Source organism: Conger conger, chromosome 1, assembly GCF_963514075.1.
Source record: "Conger conger chromosome 1, fConCon1.1, whole genome shotgun sequence".
Classification (NCBI taxonomy): domain Eukaryota; kingdom Metazoa; phylum Chordata; class Actinopteri; order Anguilliformes; family Congridae; genus Conger; species Conger conger.
The window spans coordinates 68,867,643-68,887,139 of record NC_083760.1 but is presented as its reverse complement, the minus strand read 5'-3'; the positions used below and the strand labels follow the sequence as shown (position 1 = coordinate 68,887,139).

Below are 19,497 nucleotides of genomic sequence, written 5' to 3'. Positions count from 1 at the left end.
CATTCGTGTGTTATACTTTCATGGCAAATAAACATGCACTGTGAAACTACCAAGACCTATACACCAACAAGACCCCTCCGTTCTGCCACATCGTGCCGTCTGGCGCCTCCCCCTCGCCACACCTGCACTTCACGCTCACCACTGCTGTCTGTCCTGGTCCCACGGTGGTGGAATGACCTCCCGGTGAATGTCAGAACGGCAGAGTCTCTGACCTCCTTCAAGCGCAGACTGAAGACCCATCTCTTCAGGCTACACCTTTCCCTCCCCAACTCACAATCACTGTGATTAGCCTTAGACCGTAATGGCACTTATGTATAGATATCGTTACTTGTATAGGTATTGTTGTTTTTATTGGCTGTTGTTGTATTCTAGCTGCCAACAGTGGTATGCTAGTTTGAATGTTGATTGTACTCTTCAAGGGTTCTGAATTTCTGTATGTTTACACTAGGACTCGGAACTGTACTGTCCTCTCAGGTCTACTTTTGCACTTGTTTTTGTGATTGATTTGCACTTTGTTGTACGTCGCTCTGGATAAGAGCGTCTGCTAAATGCCACATAATGTAATGTAATGTAATACCTTCTGGGTTGCCCTGGACTGGCCTTCGTGTTGGTGGGTGTTAAAGTCTGCTGATTTACACATCCAGTACATCCTGTAGCACTCATCCATGATTCCCAGAGAGATGTAAAAACAATTCACGTTGATGCCAGGCTTAAAAGTAGTAATGTTGTAATGCGTGGTTATTTGTGTTACTGTCACCTTCCTGTCAACTTTGTCTGGGCCTTATCCTCTGACCTCGCTCATTAACAACATGTTTCTGCCCACAGAACTGCGGCTCACTGGATGTTTTTTGTTTTTTGCTCCATTCTCTGCAAACACTAGAGACGTTTATATATAAATTATAAATATTTTCTTTAACAAGCTGGTGTACAGGTCGACCTAATGTGGTGATCCCAAATTTAAATTATAGTCAAATTATGTCCCCAGTATAATCTCTAATATTTCAGACTGCAGTATCAAAAATCTAGAAATAACTATTAATTATTCATGTTTCATACTATTTTGCTCCAGCATAATGACCTAATCCATGTCCATGTCCCTCCAATACCTCCTATCGACTATTAAAGTGTCCCTAAAACAACCCATGGTTTATTCACAGATAAACCACAAAATAAAAAAATCCTAGTTATGCAGTAAATTCTGAGTAGATAGATAAGGAATAAAGATTCTTTCCTAAAACAAGATTCTGATAAACACAAAGAAATGGAATACACTTATAGCCAAGGTATTTTCTCAGAGTCTCTTTTTTCTTCTCCAGGCAGTATACCTGTTCATTGTGGTAACTGCTCTTTGAACTGAACAGAACTACAGCAACTAGGTCAAACACTACTATATCCCTGATTGAATTTTCAAATTATGCAATTCTGTTCTTTCATGAATAGAGAAATATAATATGATACAATAATAAGTCACTCTCAAGCTACATTTTTTTAATGCTAACAATTTTAAGTGTACTATTTCCTTGGCTTTCAAATTACTTTCAATTTATTTTTTGACTTACTTGTTCTAAATCAAACATCTTAACAGAATAAATGACACATAATTGGGGTACAAGTAAAAACAAACAACCAATTAATTTTTTTGACTTACTTGTTCTAAATCAAACATCTTAACAGAATAAATGACACATCATTGGGGTACAAGTAAAAACAAACAAACAAACAAACAAATAAAGGGCAGGAACAAATACGGTATACAGTACTCTCTAAAGTATCTGAGTAACAGTATTTACATTACCAAACCACCATCCCCTAAAAAACCGAAACTGGATGATTTTCAGTTTTCTGTACCTACATAAAAGGGTCTGACCCTACCAAAATGGTGGAGTTTCCCTGATACAAAAAACAGCTTGAGCTACGTCAAATGCTCGCGTAAACGTCAGGATGGAAATAACGCGCGGTTTGGGCGTGAGTGGTATCTAGATGGCAAACCAACAGCGGGTGCGGTGGAAAAGTGGGAAGACGACCGAAGGGAGTGTAGCGGAGATCTGATGTAGCTGTCTTATGTAGTTACCAAGCAGCGTAGTGTTGACAGAAGAAATCATGCATAAACGTGCATAGTAAATAATTCCGTATTGCAGGCCTAGATTTATGGCGGTTGGTGATACGCATTGCTAACTTGCTACGTTGTTATATTTGATTCTTTGTCAGTTTGATTACTTAATATTTATTAAAGCTACGTCGACAAGGCTGATGCAAAGTTTAATAATACGAATCGTGCAAGCGAACAATATAAAAGGTATGCTTGTTTAAGCCTGTCGTTTCCTGAAATTTGTTGAAACGCAAGACTGCTTTGACAAGAAAACAACAGCTATTCGGATTAGACTCATTCTGTTGCGTTTGTTTGCTTACCAGAAGTGGTTTAACTCACATTTTGGTTTAACACCTTCGATTTACGCCGAATCAATCTGAAAGAGGATTTTCCATTTTCTACTAAGTTGATGAACACAAACATCATGTATGCAACTCGTAAACGGAGAAAACCGATTCAGAAAAGGTAAGTATCAGGCGGGGTTTGAGGTCATTGTCCAAGTAGCCTACATGTAACGCAGAAGTAACGCAGCTTCATCGAGTCACAGTCAAGTACAGTAGAAGATGGACTGGTTAGCTTGCACAGACGCGAATGCGGAAAGTTGCATGTGTATCTGCTTTACTTTGTTTACTTTGTTGACTTTGGTGAAATCCCGTGCGCTTTTTGCACGTCAAAACATCAAAATTCTCGTGTTTTCACGCAGTTTTGCTTGGATGCATTATTGTAGGCTACACTGTTAGCTGAGTGATCATTGTTATGCGAGTAGCAAGTGACAGCTGGGTTGTCAACGACTCTTGACCGCGTTCTATAACGTGTTATATATTCATTGCATTTAAAAGAAATACTGAATAGGAATAACCTGCATTCCTAAACTCAACAAATATCCTGTGTTTATCGTGGTGATCACCGATACATTACGTAGGGGGGGTATTAGACTAGTAATATGTAGGCCTAAGTGATATCTTGGTTACGATGGCATTTACAGTAGAGATGCAAGCATTAGACGAAAAGTCTTTATAGGGATCATAAATGGTATTGAAAGATTAGGCCTGTTTGCAGTCCTAGCATGCTCATTTCAACAGTGAATGATTTACCCAAATGATGCTAGAGTGGTCATAAGCTAAATAAACATGCATTTTATTACATAATATGATTAGAACAATTAGGGGAGAAGTGTCTGACCTAAGGTACAATTCTGTACCAACTTCAGGTACGGGTGGTAAAATTGTCCATACCTGTGAGTAGCTAAAATGCTTATGTTCAGCATATAATTAAGTGTATCATAAACATGTTTGTGTAATAGACCTTACCAAGCTCTTCTGTATGGATGCCTGGCCCTTGTCTTTCCTCTGCAGGATGAAGGCACCTGCTGAAGGAGCCAAATCCAATCCCTCTAAGAGGCACAGGGACCGGCTAAATGGGGAGCTGGAGCGTTTGGCCAATCTGCTTCCTTTCCCCCAGGAAGTCATCTCCAAACTGGACAAACTAACCGTACTCAGGCTGAGTGTCAGCTACCTGCGAGCCAAGAGCTTCTTTAATGGTAAGACTGGGATGGATGGACCAGACATTAGGCTACTGTTTCCGCAGAGGTTTTACAATTTAAGTTGTGTATTAACTCACCGAGTACCCCAATCATTCCAATGCCTAAATTGGCTGCTTATTGAATGACCTCAAAACCTGCAGTCCTGGCCCTCTTGGTGTATTGCTTGGGTTTCCAGACTGTGATGTGGATCTGGATTGTAGTCGGGGTGACCAGGCAGAATGTCTCAAGGGATACTTCACTATTGTGGGTAAATAAAGAAGAAATTACTGGTATTCTGCTGCTGTAGCCTATCCACTTAGAGGTTTGACCTTTGTCGTTTCCTAGACACATCTGAGGGTCCAGGGTACTTTAATACAGATATATTGATAAACTTTTAGCACACATCGTCGAGAGTTTTGGAGGAACCAGCCTGCTCACTAAGGTGGAGTCTGATTTTGACTTGTGATTGGTTATCATGCTTTTAGGAGGGAGATCTTTCGTTCTGTGAATTTTCCCCTACACCTTCTCTGACCTCTCATTAACAACATGTTTTTGCCTGCAGAACTGCTGCTCTCTGGATGTTTTTATTTTTTCACACCATTCTCTGCAGACTGCTGTGTGTGAAAATCTCTGGAGATCAGCAATTCCTGAGATACTCAAAGTCAGTTAGATGACATTTCTTCCCTATTTTGGCATTTGGTATGAAAAATAGCTGAACCTCTTGACCATGTCTGCATACTTTTATGCATTTAGTTGCTGCTACATGATTGGCTGATTAAATATTTGCATTAACACGCTGGTGTGCAGGTCTACCTAATAAAGTGATCACTGAGTGTATACTGTATAGCATCTTTCATATATAAAATGTAGCTCAAAGTGCTTTTCATTCAGAGAGAGAGAGAGAGAGAGAGAGCTGAGAGAGAGAGAGAGAGAGAGAGAGAGAGAGCTGAGAGACTGGCTGGCTCATGTTAATATCAAACAATAAACAACAAGCCATGCTATTGTTTTGTCTGGAGGGTATACCATTAGCTATAAATAAAGTTCATGTGTGGGTCATGCTATTTGTGTAGCCTGTAGGTTATACATTCCAAATGGATTGAGCCAAGAAAAATGGTAACTCCACCGCACCTCAGGAGTGCCATTTGGAAATATTACAGGTTCTATGATGGGTTATGTCATTAGAGAAAAAATAATAACCAAGGAGAAAGTGGAAACTGCCCTGTTGCAACTTTTTTTTCCCTACAAAGGAGATTCTTCCGTTCAGTTTCAAAAAGGCGACAGGCCTTGTGGCTTGTTGTGTGAAGAATGTAAAAGGCTGTGACTCACAGGTGGATACCTCAGTAGGGCACATGCACGTTTGCTGCAGTGGTTTTTGCTCTAGTAAAAGAGGAGCAATGGTGACTTAAGAGGCACAATTGATGATTCTGATGATACATGATGCATGTGGACATGAAAAAGTTGAAATAATTCAGAAAAATAGAAAAAATATTTTTTAGATATTAGAATACAGTAGAAACTTTGAGATGAACACATCAGGAATGAGATTGTTTGGAACGCTGTGATGTTCATAACTTTGAAAGTGAATTTACATTTTTTTTTTGTACTGCGGCCTTTCTGAATGTAGGAAGTTAGTCTGCTAAACTCAGCCGGTGGTTGTTTTGGCTGTAGGCTGGAGCATGGCTGGCCCCACGCGTTATATGGCAAGTGAGACGCGGGAAACCGGCGAATAACAGGATGCTATCAGGGTGTGTGAAATCCTGCGGAAAGTAGAATATAAATGTATAATCATATGATCTACTTGTCAGAGGAAGCCTGAGCCACCCTATAACAATAGATATTTTCAGAGAAAAATAAATGCTTTGTGTCTTTGTTTATTAAAAAAGCCTCAGAGAGTGAAACCCTGGTACATTACGCAAAGCTTTCAGATTTTCCTTCTGACACAATGTACTTTTGTATCATTGAACATTCTGCCCATCTTGACTGATCTGGCTGCATTTGGAGCAATCTCGCGAGTGTTTAATTGCAGTAGGAGTGTGTCTAGCTGAAAAGTCTTCAGCGAAAGTGCTTGAGTGTAATGCTGTGAGGTTGCAGGATTGGTCTTTATCAGTGCTGCACAGTGAGCTTGCGCGATCAAAAGGTCTGTGACAAAGGAAGCAACACACCCGTGGCCACATCCTCCCTTGGCCCGAGGAAGCTGTCTTTTTTCACAAAAAAAAGAAAGTACAAGAAAGTAACTTGAAAATTTGAATTCTAAATGTTCCATTACAAGTTCTGGAGTTCAAGTTTAGGCCTATGGCAACATTCTGGCCAATGCATTCTGGGAAATAAAAAGAATGATAAAATGCCTTTGAAATGGAGAATATGGGCTTTTCAATATGGGCTTATTCTCATATAGGCTGAATCAGTAAATAAATTATATGAACCTTACCCAAATAAAATGGGATTCGCAAATATTTTTGTGTCTTACAAACAAAATATTTGGTTTTAATTTGGACATCACCTGGTACGTGTGGAATCGCTTGTGTTCATTTATGGATTTCTTAGACATTCCTTACAGCAGGATATGCACATTTATCAAGAAATATGGGAGCTATTCATCCAGTAGTAGTTTTTATCTGGTACCCTGAAAGCACAGCTCTTTCTCTTCATAGTTACTCTTTTTTTAATCTTCCAATGAGATTTTTGTTCATTTTAATGTTGCTTCTTGACAATGACTAAATTATCTATTCATTTTTTATCACTCAATGAATCAGTGATTCCAGCTCTACTGTTCCGCTTTGTTCTGAATTAAACAAAGAGAAAAATAACATGAATGATACGTGTGACATATTGCTGGCTAGGGTTACAATTTTATGCACCTGTATGGTACTGACCCAGCGGCAAGTATTTCTACCTTTTTAGGTACTTTTTGTCCCTTTATTTCTGGGAGTGTATAGAACTGGCTATGAACAAGTTATTTAACAAGTTACTTAAGTCCAAAGCTTCTTTTCTTGTGCTGACAGGGGCTAGACTTGACTTCCCTAGAACAAAATATAATTTTTTTGCAGGCAGTCAAATGCAAAGGAAGGAAATTGGATATTCAGGCAGACTGAAGTGGTTAAGAAAAGGAACAAAGACTTTACTTCAGAGAAGAAATTAGTTGACATTCGTAATGGTACAGGACATTAGTAGCCCATACACACAACTGCATATTTGAGTTGTTGTTCAGCTTCTGTTGGCGCTAATTATTTTTCTTGGTATTATCAATTTATTATAATATCTTTGGGGTCTTTGTTGTTAAGAGAGTTGATATCCAAGCAAATACTGTATAGTAGTTACTAAGGTATTAAAGGAGCTGGACCTGTCTCTGAGCAAAATAGATGACACTTGATAGTTCATCATTTTGCCACTTTACTATGTGAGCTTGACATCTACCTTTGTACATTAAAGAGCATCTGACACCAGGTAACAAATAATACATAAGATCTTATGGCAGATGATTGGACGTGAGAAGTAAACATTGTCATATCCATGGAAGTACTATATGGATTTAGTTTGGGTGATCAGATTTGTTAACCAACTTGCCTGACTGGGTAAATGTGAAAAACCTTAATGTGGAAAAGTTGAATCTGATAAAGAGAGAGAGATGCATCATTCATCTACGTATATTTTCCTGCCCGTACTTATGATTAAGTGCAGATCTTTGCAGTGCACCATTGTATACAAACAAGGAACTGGAATTCTGTTTAATTGAAAGTGCAGTTTATTGGGGGGAAGACAGAATTTGGTGGCTGAATTTGAAGAGCAATTTAATCAAAATTCACATTCCAGGGAGTAATGGAGAGTATGGCCTTGACATTGTCAGAAATGTTTGAGGCTGATGGGTATCATATTTCATTACTGAAAGAGAAAGTTCAAGATGGAGTCATGGGAGAGTGGAGAGATGGAAGAGTTGAGCCTCATTTCTGAAAGGATTGAGGATAAACGTATAAGTTGACCGATATTTTGACACAATGCTAGCACGAACATGAACATGAAAATTAACATGATATGAGTTGTTGAGTTGAGGAGCTGGAGTTGACCTGGAGAAAAAATATCAAGATGAGCAACACTATTCTATTATGAAGGGGGTTAAACGCACAGGAATGAAGATCAGCATTATCAGGGATAGAAATGACAAAAGATTTGACAAGTGGTTCGTAAGACACCCCAGTTATCCTACTTAATTTTCCTTGAAATGATAGAAGAGTTAGTGAGATGACCCATATGCTGGTAATAATTGGAAAAGAAATGGGGAAAAAACATTTCCAAATAAAAGTTCAGTTCAGCCTTTTTTGTGGAATTTGTTAAGTTAACAATTGCATGGAATCCCTTGCCATCACCCTCAATAAAAATACCTTACATATTTCTTTGTTTCCAGAAGAGGAAAGTGTGTTATTTTGGTTGAGGCCTGATTGTAGCTGCTCTTTGTGTGCACTCGGGTCACTGGTGACTAAACAGATGGGGATAGGGGGGTGGGAGGGAGCAGGGGGGCTGGAGGTTTGCGTGAGTAATCTAGAACAGACTTGTTGAACTCTTGACTCCGTGGAGAAGGGTTATGAAACAGTTTGATAGTTGTTGGCTCAAACTACAAACTTTGACCTGTTTAGCTGAACACTGGGGTCTTTGCCAAAAATTGATGTGAACCAGCAGTGGGGGGAATTCTGTAGGGACAAGGTTGAGAGAACTGTACTGCATGTGAATAGTGCTAAGACTCAGCTTGAGATATTATCTCAATGTTTTGCTTTCAGAAATTGCCTAAGCTACAAGTACTCAGGATTTGAAAATCACACTGTCATCAAAGTGCAGAGTACCAGTTGGACAAATGTCCTGAATGGTAAGGAAAAATAGTAGATTGCTTGGCTTTAAGCCCTGATTTATGAACTTTCAGTGTTGTTTAGCTTTTTTCTGCCATATTTTAATAGCATGAAGATTTTAGGATTGCTTTTCCAAGGACAGCAAAGCTTCACCCTCACATTTGTTTAAACTTTATTTAGACTGGGAGAAAACAGAGAGGGTGGCTGATTGAGATGGGATCACAGTACAGAAAGTGCCTTGTCGGGAATCAGACCCACACTAGGACTGGACAATATATCTACGTTATATTGATATTGTGATATGAAACTAGATATTTTTTTATATATCGTAATATCGTGATATGGCATAAATAACAACATATTGATATTTGATTTTGTCCATATGGCCCAGCTCTAATTGCTGCTACATAGTTTTATGTTTACCTTTGATATTTTACATTTTCATATTGTAGACTAGGCCTACAATAATTAAAATACTCAGTACTTTTCATTTGTCAAGTATTTAATTCACACAGGAGTATACAAAAATAGGCTTTACCATGTGGTTATATTATAAAGACTATTTATTTATTGAATTACCAGAAAACATATTGTTATTGTACCCTTATCAGGATAGAAGATTTTGGCCATATTGCCCAGCCCTACCCACAACTGTATGGAGGTATTTCTTTATGGGTTCAGAGTCAGCTGACCTATGCGCTCCTGATTTTTGGCATTCTTGATATTTACAATAATTTGGTTACACAATTATGATACTGCTACTTTTTTGGAAAATGCAGCTTTGTTGCTTAAACTGATATAAAATATGTAATATATATGTAAAATATATTACATATGTTGACCCTGTGACTCCTGGATATTCAGACAAAAGCCCTACGGCTGGTAAAGGCTGTGTGGTTGGTATCCGGATGTGACAGGATTTGGGATTAAACCCATACTATACTCCTGATGTGTTGGTTTATTTTGTGTTACTATACTTCCTAGGCCCAACCGCTGCTCTCACAAAAATGTTTCACAATGAAGTTAATCATTAGCAACTTGAACAGGGTGTGTAAGTTAACAGTGAATCTTGTGTAATTTGTAATGTAAGTCTGCTTTGTGTGGGAAATGGTACATATCCGAGGCCAGTTCCAGCCGGCAGTGGGTTCCTATGTACATAATCGTTTTCTTTTCTTTTTAATCTGTGTGGATTTTCTTCAAGGCTGTGTAAAATATCAGAAGGAAGTATTGTTCTTATATGAGATGTGGCTCTAGTATGGGTGATATAACATATAATAAAGTCTTTCAAACTATAAAAGTCATTTTATGTCTGTATTTCCCAAGTACCATTAATTCCGATTTAAAGCCCTCCAAAAATCTTTTGAGTATATGATAAAGTACTGTATTTGCTGTGCTATCTATGTGCATCAGATCGGGCTGCTGGCAGTAGTAACTCTATGAAGCAGTCACGCTACGTCTTTCTGGTTTATTAAATCTAGCCGAGTGGAGTGTGCTTTGGCAAACACTGTCAGCTCCAATTCAAACTGCTGTTCAGTTTGCCCTGAATGTGACCAGTGAATGTGTATGGTGCAAGGCGGTGTGAGCCAGTGGGTCTACAACAGGCTAATTAACCATTTTATTTAGAGACTATTGAATGCATGCTTTAGTAGACATGTGGTCTGTAAGTCTGCTGCTCTCCCACCACTCAAATTAGTAAACGGAGGCCTTAAGACCTTAATAACTGATCAGACAGCTTGCCCCTAGTTATGTGTAGATGTGAATTATTTATTTTATATAGAAAACGTTTCATCCTTTCAATAGAAAGATTATTTCTTTAAGTGTCTAGCGGATCAATGGTGGTTTTGTTTTCACATAGTTAATATTTTGTAAGTAATGTAATGTTTTAATGTGAGTATAATTGTCTGTTGTGTTTTGTACTTCTGTGTCGGACCCCAGTAAGACTAGCTGACATCATGGAGTTCGGTAATGAGGATCTTATGGTAATAAACAACAACAATAAACAATTTGTATCTATTCACAGAACTCACTCTTACTTGGATTCTGAGTAGAATGACTAGCCTCTGTTTTCAGATTTGTAATTAGAATGACAATTTAACAACCTGAAGTTCACCAAAATCATTTTTAACAGGTATATCCAGACTAAATATTGAAACTTTCTCATGCCAATGCTGTCCACATATCTCAGCTTGTGCCTTTTAAAGATGGAACTAAGGATGTATGTCAGGAGGCAGTTTTAGAAAATGATTGTTCATTGGTAACACAGGGGCAACACAGAGGCACCATACTGCTTTTGTTTCTTTAGTATCTGAAAAATGTACAAACTTCTGGCTGACTGTGCAAAGGCTTTCTTACGGTTATGTTTTCCAACAAATCTATATTAATGTAAATTAATCTAAATTAATTTATTGTTGGCAACTGTGTGTTGAATATTTTGTGGGATAATGCATTCAATTTCTGTGGGTAATATGTTGATAACTTGTATGTGTATATAAGTGAATCTAATACAAAGATGCAAAATACTTTAACAGCAGGTTTTCAATGCTGGATCTCTTTCCTCACCCCCTGTACCAGACCAACAGATTAAAATGAACTGTGTGTCGTAGTGAATGTGACGCACAGTTATTTTATATATTGTACAGTGTTTGTTTTTATTTTATGTAAACCATGCATGTCCGATTCTTTATGATCTTATGATTCTTTATTTCTCTGTACAAATGCCACCACCCATGCTCCAGGCTTTGGAACTGAGCTATGTAAACCGTCTGACTCACAGCTTACAGTTTGTGAATGGTGTTCTTCCATGCCCTTGGTAACTGGTTATTCCTCATTCTTTTGGTGTGAGGAACAAGCATTCTCTGTGGTGATGTCAGTGATGTAGATTTTTTTCCTCTTTTTGATTTTGTTGCACTGCAGTGACCCTAAAGTCAGACAGCTGCCAGAAACCAGATGGTAACAGCCTGAAACAGCCAGAAGAGAGCTTCCTGGAAGGGGAACTGCTGCTGCAGGTGAATGTGGTTGACCAGCAGGTCAATCAAAGGTCAGAGTGTCTGTGGCAGTGCTATACACAGTAGTGTATTGACACAGCCTTCTGTCACACGGACAAGTACGCTTGAAGGGATGAAAACATTTAACTTTTAACTAAGGGCTTAATTGAAAAATAAAAGTTACAGATCCTTATTAACGAATGGTCAAAACTGTTGCTCCATGAAATATCAGCAAACATAATAAAATGACAGTGACTTCACATTAGTCTAATCCAAAGGAGCATCAAATATGCTACATTAAAATAAATATTTAAATGCAAATATGATATTCTACTGTACATATACACTCTGTTAGCACTTTGATAGGTAGACCTGGACACCAGCTTGTTAATGCAAATATTGAATCAGCCAATCATGTGGCAGGAACTTAATGCATAAAGGAATGCAGATGTAGTCGAGAGGTTCAGCTGTTTTTCAGACCAAATGTTTGAATGGGGAAGAAATGTGATCTAAATGACTTTGACCATCTTTTTCATTTTTTACAAAAAACATCTAGTAAGTAGACAAAAACTTGTTAATGGGAGATGTCAGAGGAGAAAGGTCAGACTGGTCAAAGTTGACAGGAAGGTGACAGTAACGCAAATCACCACACATTACAACAGTGGTATGCAGAAGCCCATCTCTGAACTCACAACAGATCAAACCTCTAAGTGTATAGGCTGCAGCAGCAGAAGACCAAGACGTCTAAAAAAATAAGTCTAATAAATAAATAATAAAGTGCTCACTGACTGTATATTTCTATCAAATTTTGGTTAATTTTTTAATCTAATAACAGATTCATAGATCATACAGAATTACGTATGAAATGAGACATACAAATCCAACAAAGAAAAATGCCTTTTGTTTGCTCTTACAAATAGGATGGGACAGGGAGATGCATTATATGGAGAGTCATGGGTTACGGACACATTATAGGTCTAGACTTTAGAGCTAATTGTACAATTGTACTGCTACTACTATTACTGCAATTTAAAGCATTTAAACAAATTGTGATAAATTATCAGTTATGATTTAGTGTGACAGGGAATTTGAATTAGACTTTGAATTGGGCTTGAGGCTTTCAGGATTGAATCCAAAGTTGAGTACTATTTTATGGTACTCTTGAGCATGGTACTTGGCCTGTGATGCCAAACCTATAAATTATGATATATTAAAATGTTCTCTACAGTGTGAAATTTGACATGGTTATGTTTATTCAGCATATTGTGGCTTCCAGGCTAAATAATGAGTGTGTTTTCAGAACAGGCGTGGCATTATGCCATGGAGGAGGTGCTTTATGGGTTTACATTTCTGTGTGCTGGCCAATGGTGCAGAAGATAGAGTCTCAGTGCCCTGCTATAAACGTGTGTGTAGATCAGTTCATCCATGCAATGGTTCAGCAAAATCATGTCCAGACAACATTTTACTGCGAGGGAAACAAAACCAACTGTGACTCACAGAAAAAAGAGGAAATGTACTGGCGCAGAACAAAGTGATTCCTGACACAGAATAAGTCAGATCTGCAGTGGACCCCACCCTGGGGGCTAGGAGTGTGTGTCACTGAGCCTCAAAAACGAAGTGAAGAAAACAACTCATTGTTCTGCTTCTTCATTGAGAAAATATCAAGAATGATCACAGAGACTGTAGTCTGCATTGTTGGAATTGCCCCGAGGGGGTTGAACTAGTTTCTCGGAAGTGCAGAGTGCTTTCTGTATTTTGCCTCTGTGAAGAGCAATAGCACTTTTACTACTGTTGCTTTAGGCCAAAGAGGGACCCAGTGCAAGTGCAGTGCTCCATCACGGTTATTTTACAGGGTTCTGTTAGTTACTGTTCTGGTTCTGTTCATTTGAATTCCCAAGCTTTATTTAATTAAGCAGCCCTCTGTTTAATCTGTTTATTCTTTAACCATATTGGGTTTTATCCATCTCTAGGTGTAAATATCAGTTATTAATCATAATACTTATATTTTGTCTTGCAAAAAGCTATATGTATCAGTATTTCGCATATCTAGCACAATTACTGCACTCTTAAATGACTAAATAATAATTTATCATTTCCGTCAATGTAAATCATTTGCTATCCCAAAAGCTCAGATGTTCACAGATATTCCTTTGTTTGATGCTTTTTTGCTGATGCCTTGTAGTGCCGCCTGTTGTAAAGGAATGCTCTGTTGAAATCCTGCTCATGCCAGGGGAAACGGGGGCATGGACTTTTATAACATACACTGAGTGAGGATCAGTGGAACAAAACCTTGTCCTACGCCCTCACTATGTGGCAGTAGTAGCAGTAGTATCTTTTAGAGTTAACAGCAGCGTTGTCTCTGAACGCCATTACAATACTGTATTCAGCTGTCTTATATAGAGTCGGCTCAGCTGTTATGTGCTTCCAGTCTTAATTGATGTCAGCTGTGGTTTGAAGTTCGACAGCTAAGGGGGTTAAATGTATGACAGGTAGATTACACTGCATGTGTTGCATTATTTATGTCAGCAAATGTACTTGCCCATGGCAATTGCCATTGCTCACGTTCCACATTTTCAAGTTTTTTTTCTTCTTTCATGCAGACGCCCATATCCTAAGCAACTACCAATATATACGACTTTCCGTATTCACTTGTGCAACATACAGTATTTGCACAACTGGATTTGCCATATCTACATTGTGGTAGCTTACTCACGGAGAAAGAAAAAATGGCAGGCCAGGACTTAGTACTCACAGTTTTGATGTTCAAATTCCACAGGCTCCAGTCAGCTTGTTGCTGTTGTGGTTTGAGAGTTATTGTAACCTTGTGCCAGTACAACCTGCAGGTTGAAGACTGATGCAACAGCTATTGCAGAGAACCTCTGTGACTTTTAACCCTGTCTGTGCATCTACTGTATCTTAACTGTGATCCTTTCTTTCTCTCCAAAGGTGCTAAATGGATTTGTCCTTGTGGCCACATCTGATGGAGTGGTGTTTTATGTATCGTCTACCATACAGGACTACCTGGGCTATCACCAGGTAAGGGTTTACTGAGTATCACATCGATTTCCTCCTGGAGCTGAAGCTACAGAATTCGACAGGGATGATATATTTCCATAGATCTGCATACTTCTGTGTTTCAAGGCTTGCCAGCACTTGATTTTGCAATGATCAATAAGTAACTGCCAGCATTATTGGTAATGTTTAATGTGTGTGGATTATGAATTTGAGTATGTTGAGTATACAATGCCTTCAATTGCGCAATTATGGTTTTTGAGCTCTGAACTGTCCAGGGAAATCCATATACACTCAGTGAGCACTTTACTAGGTATTTATTAGACTGAGACTTTTAAGGCTTATTGGTCTTCTGTTGCTGTAGAGGTTTACCGTGTTTGTTCAGAGATGCTCTTCTGCATGCCACTGTTGTAATTTGTGGTTATTTGCATTATTCTCATCTCCTCTCGACTAGTCTGGCCCTTCTCCTCTGACCTCTTTCATTAACAACACACTTTTGCCTACAGAACTGCTGCTCACTGGATGTTTTTTCTTTGTCGCACCATTCTCTGCAAACTCTAGAGACTATTATGTTTGAAAATCCCAGGAGATCAGCAGTTTCTGAGATACTCAAACCACCCTGCCTGGCACCAACAAACATTCCACGGTCAAAGTCACTGAGATCACATTTCTTCCCCATTCTGACATTTGGTCTGAAAAACCAAAAAGCTGAACCTTTTGACCATGTCTGCATTTTATGCATTTAGTTGATGCCACTTGATCGGCTGATGAAATATTTGCATTAACAAGCTGGCATATAGGTCTACCTAATAAAGTGGTCACTGAGTGTATATGTGAAACAAAGGCATGTTTTCGGATTTTTTGCCTAACTCATTGGTGTCAGACTCCAGCCTTATTTCAGTTCTTCACTCTCGCGTGTGAATGTTCAGGTCACATTGCGGGAAGTCGATTGCTCTGGTATTTCCTCAGCTGTAGCTGAAGCGAGGATGTAAACAGATGCCAAGTTAAATAGGTCTGTTTTTGTTTCTTCATTTTAACTGCAAGCAAGATGGAAGTCGGAAACTTTGCTAATCTATGGCATGTAGACTGAAACCCTAGTCTGGAATTTTACCACTATTATTTTTTGCAGCTTATTTCTTTAAAAAATAATTTATGCAAATTTACCTTGTGATATGCATTTAATCTTGGTTTCAGTCAGTAAGCCTGTTATTTATGTAAACTTGGGCCCATTTATCATTTTAAAGATTTAAACATTTAAGTGTTTAAAGGTTTCCATAATCATTATTGATGGGTTACTGTTTTCAACAGAAAACTTAAGCAGGTAACTGAACGACCCACATAAAACATAGCTCTTTTCAGTCCTTGTTGAGGTTATCTTTTCTGCTCACATTCTCCTTCCCTCCTGAGATCCCACATATTTACTGACCATAAAGCAGTGGTCTGGTTCCAGCCAGTTTGCCCAATCTCGTCACACTGAATACACTCAGCAGCCTGGCCAGAAAGGTACAAAATGTCAAGGTCACCAGATTAAAATTGACAGTGAAATGTGTACTTGGGCGGCACGGATGGTGCAGTGGGTAGCACTGCCGCCTCACAGCTAGGAGGTCCTGGGTTCGAATCCCCGTCGGCCGGGGCCTCTCTGTGCGGAGTTTGCATGTTCTCCCCGTGTCTGCGTGGGTTTCCTCCGGGTACTCCGGTTTCCTCCCACAGTCCAAAGACATGCATGTTAGGCTGATTGGAGAGTCTAAAATTGCCCGTAGGTGTGAGTGTGTGAGTGAATGGTGTGTGTGCCCTGCGATGGACTGGCGACCTGTCCAGGGTGTATTCCTGCCTTTCGCCCAATGTATGCTGGGATAGGCTCCAGCCCCCCTGCGACCCTGTTCAGGAGAAGCGGGTTCAGATAATGGATGGATGGATGGATGTGTACTTGGATTTTAGTATTTTAATGGCACTGTAGTATGAGTGATGGGGCAGTTGTCCTATGCAATATCTGCTGTGATCTAGCACATGTGGGCCCTGTGTTTTTCATGTGATCTATTATGTGTGCTCTGTGCTGTTTAAAGGGGAAGTTCAACCAAAAATTTAAGTATGTTTCCACTTACCCAGATTACTACTATCCATTCAAATAGTTGCACTGAGATGTGACGGATTTTCTAGATTTCACTACTTTTTTATTATTATTATTATTATTTTTTTTTATAAACATGCGGTTCACTGTGATATACTGTAATGAACATCTATGGACCACTCTTTTTCTAGTAGTCAATGCTCCTCCAATTTCCTTTCAAAATACTCAACAGGAAAGTCTCTTCCAAACGTAATGCCACACTTACTCGTGGACATCAACAGAGCTCAAAGATGCACATTTTAATCCAGAACTATTTATTTTATTGCTGGGGCTCACAAACTTTGTCCGTGAAAGCAGAAGTTTCCGCCGAAGCACACCAGTATTCTGGGGTAAAGTGTTCATGTCTTCTTTGTAGTCTGACATTGTGAGCTAAAGGAGTTCCTGTTTCTGTACATTTTTTGTAAACTAAAGTTCACAGCTGGCTAATGTACACTTTGTTTCAATATGCAATCCAAGCGCCGCAAACAGCTGGCAAAAACACTGATCAAAACAATTTACATATCTCAGCAAAACTATCTGGATGGATAGATAGTACTCTGCGTAAATGGAAACATACTTTCATAAGATTTTTGGGTGAACTGCCCCTTTAAGTAGAGATCTAGAACACATGGGATCTGTGATTTACTGAGGGATCTGTTATGCATGAGTGCTGTGCTTGGTGATCTACCACATGTATGTGGGTTATGTCAGTGTGAGGGTATGGTTGAGGAGACACTATGCTGGTGTGCCACAGAGGTTAATTAAGTGTACACAGGATGTGGTGGCAAATACTCCACTTTAAATCACGTATCACACAGATTTATGCTGCTAAAAACATGGATAAGTGCTGGCATGTGGTTTTCTCATAAAAGTTTGAAGAGTGTACAGTGGAGGAGTGAAAAATTGGTGCAGTGGGAGCTACTACTTTACATGGAATTCCCTTTATCTGGAGAAAAATGGGGTATGGGGCACCTGGTTGTTTTTGCTTTAAATGATTTTTTACGCTACCTGTCCATACTGTAAGTGGGGGTGTGTTCAACTCTTTTTCTCTCTTTGCTTCACAGTCTGATATCATCCACCAGAATGTCTATGACCTCATCCACACAGACGACAGGGCGGAGCTCCGTAGACAGCTTCACTGGGCTCTCAACCCCAGCCTCTCCCCAGAGACAGACCAGTCCTCTGGTGAGAGCTCGCTCCCCCACCCTTACCCCAGCCTCTCCCCAGAGACAGACCAGTACTCTGGTGAGAACTCGCTCCCCCACCCTTACCCCAGCCTCTCCCCAGAGACAGGCCAGTCCTCTGGTGAGAGCTCGCTCCCCCACCCTTACCCCAGCCTTTCCCCAGAGACAGGCCAGGCCCCAAAAATAATGTGTGTATTCAGGCTAAACACCATTGTATGTCCATGCAGTCTTATTTTTACTGTATATGAATGCAATAAATAACCCGTCTTGAAGCCTGAGATAGCAAGGAAGTGACCACTTCTCTAATCAATCTGTGGATCAAATATTTAGTTGCAGGAAGATATAGCCGTTCAGGTTTTTATTTGAATGCTTATTGAAATAGTACTTGAACATGCTTCAGGCTGATATTGAGATAAGGAATGGAGAAATATAAACATGCCGACACATAAGACATCCAAAAGCCCCGAGTGCAATGATAGAAGCTGATTTTGCAGGAACGCAAGAATGGAAACCCCATCCGTGATGACTATGGGAGTATCCTCCATTTCTGTCATGGTGCTAAAATGTTTCTCATCTCCGTGCAACAGTTACTATTTCATAACTAGATTGGGTGAACAGATATTCTGTAGCTGCTGACTGTGTCAGTTTGAGTGTCATGTATCTTAGTAAGGGAATAGCACAGCAGAGGTGGTAGCCACTCTTTTATGTTAAGGGGGAAAATTAGAACAACCTTGGGAATGAGTATACAGGTGAAACTCAAAAAATTAGAATATCATGCAAAAAAATTTATTTCAGTAATTCAACTAAAAAGGTGAAACTAATATATCATATAGACTCATTACATGCAAAGTGAGATATATATATTTATATTTTTGACCCCAAATTCAAAATCTCAGAAAATTAGAATATTGTGGAAAGGTTCAATATTGTAGGCTCAAAGTGTCACACTCTAATCAGCTAATTAATCCAAAACACCTGCAAAGGGTTCCTGAGCCTTTAAATTGTCTCTCAGTATGGTTCAGTAGAATTCACAATCATGGGGAAGACTGCTGACCTGACTGTTGTGCAGAAAACCATCATCGACACCCTCCACAAGGAGGGAAAGCCTCAAAAGGTAATTGCAAGAGAAGTTGGATGTTCTCAAAGTGCTATATCAAAGCACATAAAAGAAAAAGTTAAAAGAAAGTTAAGTGGAAGGGAAAAGTGTGGAAGGAAAAGGTGCACAAGCAGCAGGGATGACCGCATCCTGGAGAGGATTGTCAGGAAAAGGAAAAGTGTGGGAGAGCTTCACAGTGGACTGGGGCTGGAGTTGATGCATCAAGAGCCACCACACACAGACGGATCCTGGACATGGGCTTCAGATGTCGTATTCCTCTTGTGAAGCCGCTCCTGAATAACAAACAACGCCAGAAGCGTCTTACCTGGGCTAAAGAAAAAAAGAACTGGTCTGTTGCTCAGTGGTCCAAAGTCCTCTTCTCTGATGAGAGCAAATTTTGCATCTCATTTGGAAATCAAGGTCCCAGAGTCTGGAGAGGCACACAATCCAAGATGCTTAAAGTCCAGTGTGAAGTTTCCACAGTCAGTGTTGATTTGGTTTGTTTGCTGGTGTTGGTCCACTGTGCTTTATTAAGTCCAGGGTCAACTCAACCGTCTACCAGGAAATTTTACAGCACTTCAGCAGACAAGCAGAGACGCTGACTTTATTTTCCAGCAGGACTTAGCACCTGCCCACACTGCCAAAAGTACCAAAACCTGGTTCAATGA

The 19,497-nt window shown here is 39.5% G+C and overlaps 1 protein-coding gene across 3 annotated transcripts in view; it reads left to right on the top strand.

Moving 5' to 3' along the window:
• The first annotated feature begins 2,023 nt into the window (after nt 1-2,023).
• ahr1a (aryl hydrocarbon receptor 1a) overlaps nt 2,024-19,497 on the top strand; it is a 31,106-nt gene continuing 13,632 nt past the window's right edge. For 2 of the 3 annotated variants that reach the window (XR_009708736.1, XM_061241474.1), the window contains exons 1-5: nt 2,024-2,554; nt 3,445-3,629; nt 11,360-11,451; nt 14,377-14,466; nt 17,614-17,734. Coding sequence is in view for 2 of the 3 variants with exons in the window: in XM_061241474.1 (XP_061097458.1) it covers nt 2,499-2,554; nt 3,445-3,629; nt 11,360-11,451; nt 14,377-14,466; nt 17,614-17,734 (544 nt within the window). In the remaining variant the exon portion in view is untranslated. The remainder of the gene's footprint in view (nt 2,555-3,444; nt 3,630-11,359; nt 11,452-14,376; nt 14,467-17,613; nt 17,735-19,497) is intronic. The other variant, XM_061241482.1, reaches the window with a different exon arrangement.